The sequence below is a fragment of the Penaeus japonicus genome, unplaced genomic scaffold (genome assembly GCF_977035675.1).
Source record: "Penaeus japonicus unplaced genomic scaffold, GWHDUDI00000001_assembly GWHDUDI00000022, whole genome shotgun sequence".
Lineage (NCBI taxonomy): Eukaryota > Metazoa > Arthropoda > Malacostraca > Decapoda > Penaeidae > Penaeus > Penaeus japonicus.
In genome coordinates this window covers 10,046,316-10,056,315 of record NW_028234424.1, presented here as the reverse complement: position 1 = coordinate 10,056,315, position 10,000 = coordinate 10,046,316, and the positions used below count along the sequence as shown (strand labels likewise).

The following is a 10,000-nucleotide window of genomic DNA, read 5'->3' as shown; positions in this document are numbered from 1 at the left end:
CAACATATACATATACTTCTCTCTCTCTCTCTCTTTCTCACTTTCTCTCAATCTACCTTTCGACCTGTTATTCTCTCTTTAGACAACAATTATAATGAACATGATATGATATAAACGGAATTATTATTTTGGAAAAATGTAATCGTAAAGCGACCAACTTACAGTCATAAATATCAAGTGATGTTTGTCATTAAAGTGCATAGAATATATTTCTGCAGTTGCTTGTGTCTACCTCTATATCAGCTGTAATCAAAACAATGCTCTAGAATGCAATGGAGTAGTTGTTGAATACTTTTATTGCTTTATTATTGACACGTTTTTTTTATGCCAAACTTATATCAATCTGTTCCTCTATCCGACTGTTATCATTATTATCAACATTGCTATGATTATCATCTTCATTGTTAGAATCACATTCTTTGGCTGATGATTATAGCTAAAGAAAAGCTGTGATTGATTTGAAATAACTGCTATATTTTTCTCTAATTATAGAAGTTTAACGGGAATTAGCAACACGTTACACACATACAGATCATGATTATATATATAGTGTTTTAATATCTGTATTTTCATCAGTCTATATAGTATATATTCATGTGTCTAGGTATCACTTTATTTACCTACATGTATCCATCTAGTTTTACTTAGCCATTTACTGCTAACAACCTATCTATCGAATACACACACACACACACACACACATATATATATATACATACATATATATATATATATATATATATATATATATATATATATATATATATATATATATATGTATATATATGTGTGTGTGTGTGTGTGTGTGTGTGTGTGTGTATATATATATATATATACATATATATATATATATATATATATATATATATATATATATATATATATATATATATATATATGTATGTATGTATGTATATGTATACATATATATTTGGCAGATAAACCCACTATACACAAAATAGATTTATTGAAAATGAGACGACAGTTTCAAGATCCATCTGGGATCCAGATGGATCTTGAAACTGTCGTCTCATTTTCAATAAATCTATTTTGTGTATAGTGGGTTTATCTGCCATTTATCAACACGGATGAGTGTTTTGCAAGTCAACATATATATTTATATATACATATATATATACATATATGTCTACATAGATACACAGACACCCACACACACACATATATATTTATATATATATATATATATATATATATATATGTATATATATATATATGTATGTATGAATATATATATATACATATATGTATATATATATATATATATACATATATATGTATATATATATATATATATATATATATATATATATATATATATATATATATATATATATTCAAACAGAACACTTGATCTGTTTGAGAGATGATTTTCTTGAACCGATTCATCGATTCCCAGTTTTTCACGATTTTTAGATCTCAGCGATCGCATTGTAACGTCATCGGACTGTAAAGTTGTATTAATCATATCCGTTTCGTCCATATTCATAACAGAAACACGAGTGGCAATCAGAGCGAAGAAGCGAATTATATGTTTGTAAGTCTCTCTCTCTCTCTCTCTCTCTCTATCTATCTATCTATCTATCTATCTCTTATCTATATCCCTTTCTCTCTCTATCTCTCTCTCTTTCACACACACACTCACTCTCTCTCTCTCTTTCACTCCTTTTCTGTTTAACCTATGCCAATTGGTTTAGACTATAGTTCCCCCCTTCTGATGGATGGACCATGTGTAGGGCAGATGTGTTACCAGGTCGACGATAAATTCAAATAAAATGTGTTCGTTGGTGTTTGTTTCTTAATCAAAGAAACTATAACAGGCGAATACGATAGTTTATTCCCCTGTATCCGTTACCTGTGCAGTTGTCTTACCCATGACAGAAATACAGGAACGAGACTCTGAACAAGTGAGTGGATTAACTACCCAGGGAGCGTTAGAATGATGATGACTTGCCCGTTCATCGTGTATATTGTTTATATTGCATTCAGGTTGTCTTTTTTTTCTTTTTTTATTCCGACATCTAGTCCCTGCATGATAACTTTAATTTTAGTAGTCTTTAATATATACTGTTGGCATGTATGAATAAACTTTTCTAACTTACAGTCGAATAAGATAGATAAGGTATCCATTACCTGTACAGTCTCGATTTGATCTGTAACAGACATCAGGAACGGGGAGTCTGAGCAGGTGAGAGGATTATCTGCCCGGGGGGCGGGCAACTGATTATGACTTGCCCGCCCATCGTACCTACGTTGACCTAGGATGACCTCTGTTAGGTTTCCATTACACATCATATTACTCCTTTGTAACAGGTGGCTCAGGTGATCGTTTTATCATAAGGCATCTAAGGCCCTACAGCATCACGGTATGAACATAGATAACTAATGTTATGACTGCAGATGAATTGTGATGACTGGTATGTGTTATAAGGTAGTTTATTCTCAGTATCCATCCTTAATACAGTTTCCTCCCAATCCATAACAGGCATCCAGGAACGGGGTCTCAGTGCAGGCGAGTTTATTATGACTTGCCCGCCCATCGTACCTACTTTGACCTGAGATGACCTAGATTTTTATTTAGCTTTTATGTTCTCACAAATATTCATATTTGAATATGATTGTCAATCAGGAATATATAAATAAACCTTCGAGTTTCTTAATTCATGTTACCTTTCATAACGTATCATTATTTGATTTGCTTATCAACGGACGTGTTCCTGCCTTAGTGTGATCAAAGTAGCATTCTTCATTTGCAGTTTTCAGTTTTTTTTTCTTTTTTTTTGTGGTCATCAAGGTAGTATATTTTATTCATGATTAGATATGTAATCCTTCCAGCGAACCACACTTCACTGAACTGCATTTTTTAACTTTATTATCCATCTAGCTTCCCTCGGATTCATAGTACATACAGGAGCGGGAAATCAGAACAGGTGAGAGGATTATCTGCCCAGGGGGCGGGAAAGTGATTATGACTTGCCCGCCCATTGTACCTACTTTGACCTAAGATGACCTCCTTAAGGTTTCTATTACACATATTTTCACTCAGGTGCGGGGTCACGTGACCTATCCTCTCATATATATGATACCAAATACTGTGATCAAGTCAGTACTAGTCACACAGGTGACGCAAGCATAACTCCCACTTACGTGTACACGTACATCTAGACAAGATACCATGAATCTGTATTTTTTCTTCCTAACGGTGGGCTACATGATGACCCCGTGCACGGCACAAGGACTTTCCTGGCTCTTCAGGCGCCTCTATAAAGCAGGTCGCCATAACATCCGCGACCTGAGCGGCGCCCATCACACATCCCATCAAGTGACAACAGATCAGCCCTTCAACTTCTATGAACACTTGGTTAGTAGAACTTCCCGCATTGTTCTCTTTCGCATTTTAGAAAATAATCGTGTAAAAGGTTACATAGTAATCAAAGTTGTTATCACATCTAATGATGCTCTTTCTCTACAGCGTCTGTGCACCAACGACCGCGTGTGTGGCCGCGGGCAGTTCTGTGACCAGCACTACGGCGTGTGTCGGGACCGCATGACGGAGGGACAACCGTGTCGTCGCGACGCTATGTGTCAGGGCGGATACGACTGCATGTTCGGGACGTGCCAAAAGCGCATCAAGCGTGGGCGTGAGGGCGCCAGGTGCCGCAAGGAGCGCGATTGTGGAGCAGGGATGTGCTGCGCCCGTCGCCATGGAGAGCAGGTGTGTCAGCGGCGTGTGCCGTTGGGCCACAAGTGCTACGTCCCCGAGGGCGGCCTCGACTACTCCATGAACCAGCGATGTCCGTGCGAGAGCGGCCTGCTGTGTAAATACACGGCTAAACAGCCTCCTTCCAAGCACCAGCTCATCACCCTCATGTCGGCCTACGAGGACATGCGTTGCGCAGCGCCCTCTGGCCACGACCGCGTCTAGTCGTCGTTCCCCGTCATGTGTCGTTCACCTCGTCATGCGGTGACTTCATTGCATTCATCCGGTGAAACTCTAGTCAGTCATAAAATGTATTTCATCTGAATTTGTAAATGAATTATAAATAAATTACTAATCTAAGATCAAATGTAGCTTTACTCACACTTCAGACTAGTATATTTTAAAAACTGAAATGATAGTTATTGGTACCATTTAGAAGTCTTCGACTGAATCAACACCACGTAAGAAAGCACAAATATAAAAATCAACCGAAAAAGATATAACATCCAAAAACAAAAAATAACGAGTGATTCTTGTATTTAAAACACATAAAACATGTTTCGTCTTTGTTTGTCTCTCTCTTTATCTTCTAAATATGATGAAGTGGTTTTATGTCCGTGTTATCAATATCATTACCCTCATTATATTATTATCATTGTAGTTCCTGCCTCAATCAGTGTTATTGAATTAAGCACAGAAGAAGAAACTATTAAGGAAGAATAAACATGTCAAACGGAAGATAACGTTGAAATAGTGGAAGAAGTATAGGATGTGGCCGAAGAAGAGAAAGTAGCTATGAATAAAATTGCTGAAATCTTGAGAACAAAAGAATATGTAAATTGTGTTGGTTTTGATATAATTGAGGTTCATGACAAGAGAGGAAACCAAGAAAATCAATCTGTTGTTGACAAACATCCAAGTTAATGACATAACAGAAGTAAACGATTAACAAGAGCAGCAAAATCTTTCGCTGGAATAAAGCTAGGGATGAAAAAAAAAAGATAAAGCAAAGAATAAGAACCCAGAAGAAGGATAGAAGATGGAAAAGAAGGAAAGGAAAAAGTATTAGAGGAGAGACATAAACCTGATACAGAAGATAAAAAGGGTTGAGTTAACATCTGTAAAGAGATGAGGAGAAATGGAATGTAAATAGAAAATCAAAAGAAAATTAATTAAGAAACTCGAAGGTTTATTTAGATATCCCTGATTGATATTTATATTCAGATTTGAATATTTGTGAGAATAAAAGCGCTAAATAAAAATCTAGGTCATCTCAGGTCAAAGTAGGTACGATGGGCGGGCAAGTCATAATCTCGCCTGCACTGAGACCCCGTTCCTGGATGCCTGTTATGGATTGGGAGGAAACTGTATTAAGGATGGATACTGAGAATAAACTACCTTATAACACATACTAACCATCACAATCTATCTACAGTATAAAGATATAGCTATCCTGTATATACAAGTATCTTTGGATATTTCGCCTGACCCATCTGTTATGAAAAGGAAGGGAAAAAGGGTATAGTCTGAATCTCACCCTCTCGCCTGCTCTGACTTCCTGTGTCTGGACAAAACTATTCAGGATATGAATACCATCACCATTGTGCAGCCCCATTAATTAATCATTTGAATATTCTCAATAATCCCAGTCATAAGTGCTCTAATGAATTACACAATTTTGAATCTGCTTAATCCATAAGAATGTCATTATCATGACGATCAGGAAAAAAATAAGAAAGAAAGAAAGAAAGAAAGAAAAAAAATATATATATATAGAGAGAGAGACAGAGAATGAGACTTGTTTATACAGAGATAGTGTCAGGCCGGAAATAAAACGTTCACCTGAGCCACCTGTTACAAAAGAGGAGTAAAATTATGTGTAATGGAAACCTTACAGAGGTCATCCTAGGTCAACGTAGGTACGATGGGCGGGCAAGTCATAATCAGTTGCCCGCCCCCCGGGCAGCTAATCCTCTCACCTGCTCAGACTCCCCGTTCCTGATGTCTGTTATGGATCAGAAGGAGACTGTTTTTTAGCACTATTTACTCTTCGTTCTGCTTCTAATCATTCCGTTCTAATGTCTAGTATTTTCCTCAACCACTCAATAGTGATATCCTTAATTAATTTCTTGTCTACATATTTTGTACGATTTCAACCTGTGGATCTTTCAACGAGACTATTGTATTTATCGGTTCATGGAGGAGTACCTTTGCAACCCTCAGATCTTCTTAACTCTGTAAAGCTTGGACATTTTCTATCCCTCTTGTGTCTGATTAATAAAATTATGGACGTTTGTGCCAATGGTCTCATGCAATTGTTCTATCTCCATTTGGTGCATGTGTATTAATTTTGATTTCATAAAACTTCTGAAAAATAATGATAATGATACGTCATCATTTATACTTTCCCATTTCTGGTTAATCTCGAAAGGGGCCATTTCTTTCGGCCCATTTCATTTTCTCTCTCGTCCATTTCATGCATTGGAATTCCTTAAGATTTCTGTTACTTGTTCTTGATGTGAGCTACATTTTTTCTAAAACGTTCATGGCCGGCAATTTTCAGCCTCCGACCGCCTTTTCCGGTGTGTATATATTTTTCCTTGATTAAATCATACACTTCTTAGTATCCATATCATTATCGTCATTCTTGTTATCATTACCATTATCATCATCATTAACAATAGCAGCGCTATTACAATTATCCTTTCCATTATCATTATTGTCATTAGTATTATTGTCATCATTATTATTATAATCTCTATGGCCATTGTTATTATCATCATCGTTGCTATCATAATTATTATTAGAATTATTAGTATTGTTATCGTTATCATTATCATTTTCATAATCATCACCATCCGTATCATCATTGTATCACTTACAGACCTGAAGAATAAGTAGTACTTGCTATTTTTTGTGAAATCAAAGTACGTTTGTGTTGATCCTAAGTAGGACAGTCATATACTGTATATTGTGCAGATTTCGTGTTTCATTCGAGTACTTGTGGCTATGATATCTAAACAATCAAAATGATTGAGTGACCTTTGCTTACACGATTGCACGATCGTGCAATGGCATCCCTTCCCCAAATAGTTTCCTCCAGACACATGAACGGGAAATGAGAGCGAGTTCAGACTAGACCTTTTTCACTTCCTTCTCATAACTGAATAGCCAAACCTATTATACTGAAGATAGAATGCGTTGACTGGCATTTATTGCCTATACAGTTTCCTTGTCCATAACATATAGTCAGGAGCGAGAAATCAGAGCAGGTGACTAATGGGTATTTTTTCACATATATAATATTTAAACATGAATGTGTCATCAGTGATATATAAATCTTAATTATTGAGATACTTAATTTCTCTCTCTATTGAGATACTTAATTTCTCTTTCTATTGAGATACTTAATTTCTCTCTCTATTGAGATGCTTAATTTCTCTCTCTATTGAGATACTTAATTTCTCTCTCTATTGAGATACTTAATTTCTCTCTCTATTGAGATACTTAATTTCTCTCTCTATTGAGATACTTAATTTCTCTCTCTATTGAGATACTTAATTTCTCTCTCTATTGAGATACTTAATTTCTCTCTCTATTGAGATACTTAATTTCTCTCTCTATTGAGAGAGAAATGGAGTGAATGTTTGATGTGAGTAAGGGCATATGGAATATAAAATCATAAATTACTCATTTATTTACACATCTAAATAAAATACATCCTATGACTGACTAGAGTTTCACCGGATGAATGCAATGAAGTCACCGCATGACGAGGTGAACGACACATGACGGGGGGTCGACGACTAGACGCGGTCGTGGCCAGAGGGCGCTGCGCAAAGCATGTCCTCGTAGGCCGACATGAGGGTGATGAGCTGGTGCTTGGAAGGAGGCTGTTTAGCCGTGTATTTACACAGCAGGCCGCTCTCGCACGGACATCGCTGGTTCATGGAGTAGTCGAGGCCGCCCTCGGGGACGTAGCACTTGTGGCCCAACGGCACACGCCGCTGACACACCTGCTCTCCATGGCGACGGGCGCAGCACATCCCTGCTCCACAATCGCGCTCCTTGCGGCACCTGGCGCCCTCACGCCCACGCTTGATGCGCTTTTGGCACATCCCGAACATGCAGTCGTATCCGCCCTGACACATGGCGTCGCGACGACACGGTTGTCCCTCCGTCATGCGGTCCCGACACACGCCGTAGTGCTGGTCACAGAACTGCCCGCGGCCACACACGCGGTCGTTGGTGCACAGACGCTGTAGAGAAAGAGCATCATTAGATGTGATAACAACTTTGATTACTATGTAACCTTTTACACGATTATTTTCTAAAATGCGAAAGAGAACAATGCGGGAAGTTCTACTAACCAAGTGTTCATAGAAGTTGAAGGGCTGATCTGTTGTCACTTGATGGGATGTGTGATGGGCGCCGCTCAGGTCGCGGATGTTATGGCGACCTGCTTTATAGAGGCGCCTGAAGAGCCAGGAAAGTCCTTGTGCCGTGCACGGGGTCATCAGGCAGCCCACCGTTAGCAAGAAAAAATACATGTCCATGGTATGTGATCGAGGATTGTTTGCACGGACAAGGAAAGACTGGGTTGTGCGCGCGTCACCTCTATGGCTAGCACTGACCTGATCAACATTTATAGTCTAATATATGAGAGGATAGGTCACGTGACCACGCACCTGTATGACCACTTTCAAAAATTGAAGTGAAAATAATAATTATGGAAACCTTATGAAGGTCATCTTAGGTCAAAGTAGGTACGATGGGCGGGCAAGTCATAATCACTTGACCGCCCCTGGACACATAATCCTTTTACCTACTCTGATTCCCCGTTCCTGTCTGTGCTATGTATCAGAAGGACGCTTTACAGGTAGTGGTGTTCAATTAAGTGCACTTTATAGTTTTGTTGAAGTCTGGAACGCAGAAATAATCGCTATTTAAAGAAATCACTCTTCAATGACATTTAGGAATTAACATAACCACACTGAGTTCACTAAAAGAGCAGTATAATGGGTTGCAGCCAAAGGAGAAGCGTTAAACATGATTATTATTGTTTGCTTTGAACTGAAATTAGATGATTAAATTAATAGATAATGTATATAAGAAAAAAATCAGATCTACTCCTATTGTCCTCATTCTTTTACATTAATTCAGAGTTTAAATGACCCCAGGTCGATGCTAACTCCGGTGACTTCCTGCCAAGGGTCTGGAACGGCGGAGCAGTGATTACGACTTGCCCGCCCATCGTACCTACTTTGACCTGAGATACCCTGTGATGGACCCAAAGCCGGGATTATGTGACCGCATTTCTCACCTTAAACAAAAGAATCTAAAGGATTTACATGTGGTCATATCAACGATTTTTGCTTTTCAAATGACCTTAAGCATCATGGGCTCGTATGAACACACGCCAAACAGTACACGGCGCTAACGGAGCACTTCTTGGAAGATCAGTCATGCTGTTCAAACTGTTTTTTTGTGCCTTCTTCCTTCGACAGTTGGTCACAGAATTGTTAGCCAACGGACAGTCGGCCACTGGAACACAGCCATTGTAAAATATATGTTTCAGTAGGTTAGAAATGTGACCAAGTACTTGCAAAACAACAAGATTTCGTAAAAGGAATATCAAGCCAAATAAAATGTTTTAAACACGTATGTGTCTTTGCATGTGTTATATATAAATATATATATATATATATATATATATGAATATATATGTATATATATATATATATATATATATATCATATATATGTATATATATGTATATATATACATATGTATACATATTAGATATATATATATTATATAAATATATATATATATATATATATATATGAATATATATGTATATATATAATGTCATTATATATATATATATATTATATATATATTTATTCATTCATTTATTTGTTTATACATATTTATTCCAAATATAGAAAAGGCAACTCGTCAATAAAACCTGCGGTTTTGTATACCGTACTTCACTAACTCCAGCCTCCTATATAAATCACAGGGGCAGCTCTAACATGTATTTGATCAGTTAAACGGAAAAAGCCTTATTTATACGCCTTGCTTCAAAAAACAAATGCAAAATGTACATGGCCATGGAAAATATCTCATATACATATGTATAGTACATCAGTATATCCAGAAAAGGTGTCGTTTCTAATGACCTACTTAAATATTGTGCCTATCTATAAAAGCTTCGGGAGGTTAAACAATTATGTGTATAACGGTGCGTTATATGTAAAGACATCAACAAGTTCACTG

At 37.3% G+C, this 10,000-nt stretch overlaps 3 protein-coding genes across 3 annotated transcripts in view; 2 read left to right on the top strand and 1 right to left on the bottom strand.

Annotated features, from left to right (window-relative positions):
- Nucleotides 1–2,344, top strand: part of LOC147469302 (uncharacterized) — a 2,928-nt gene extending 584 nt beyond the window's left edge. The window contains exons 3-5 of the mRNA XM_086549210.1: nt 1,882–1,925; nt 2,181–2,206; nt 2,332–2,344. Coding sequence (XP_086405336.1) covers nt 1,882–1,925; nt 2,181–2,206; nt 2,332–2,344 — 83 coding nt within the window. The remainder of the gene's footprint in view (nt 1–1,881; nt 1,926–2,180; nt 2,207–2,331) is intronic.
- A 655-nt stretch (nt 2,345–2,999) lies between these two features.
- LOC122265460 (dickkopf-related protein 3-like) lies at nt 3,000–5,480 on the top strand. The gene has a single exon (XM_086549951.1). It carries the CDS (start codon nt 3,194–3,196, stop codon nt 3,941–3,943), a length of 750 nt encoding a protein of 249 aa, XP_086406077.1. The 5' UTR covers nt 3,000–3,193; the 3' UTR covers nt 3,944–5,480.
- Nucleotides 5,481–7,524: 2,044 nt separating this feature from the next.
- LOC122246781 (dickkopf-related protein 3-like) lies at nt 7,525–8,234 on the bottom strand. Its single transcript, XM_086549209.1, has one exon. The coding sequence runs from the start codon at nt 7,900–7,902 to the stop codon at nt 7,525–7,527; it is 378 nt and encodes a 125-aa protein (XP_086405335.1). The 5' UTR covers nt 7,903–8,234.
- Nucleotides 8,235–10,000: the final 1,766 nt, after the last annotated feature.

Coding starts and splice junctions, on each gene's coding strand:
- LOC122265460 (XM_086549951.1), top strand. CDS start 3,194: ATGAATCTGTATTTTTTCTTCCTAACGGTGGGCTACATGATGACCCCG.
- LOC122246781 (XM_086549209.1), bottom strand. CDS start 7,902: ATGACGGAGGGACAACCGTGTCGTCGCGACGCCATGTGTCAGGGCGGA.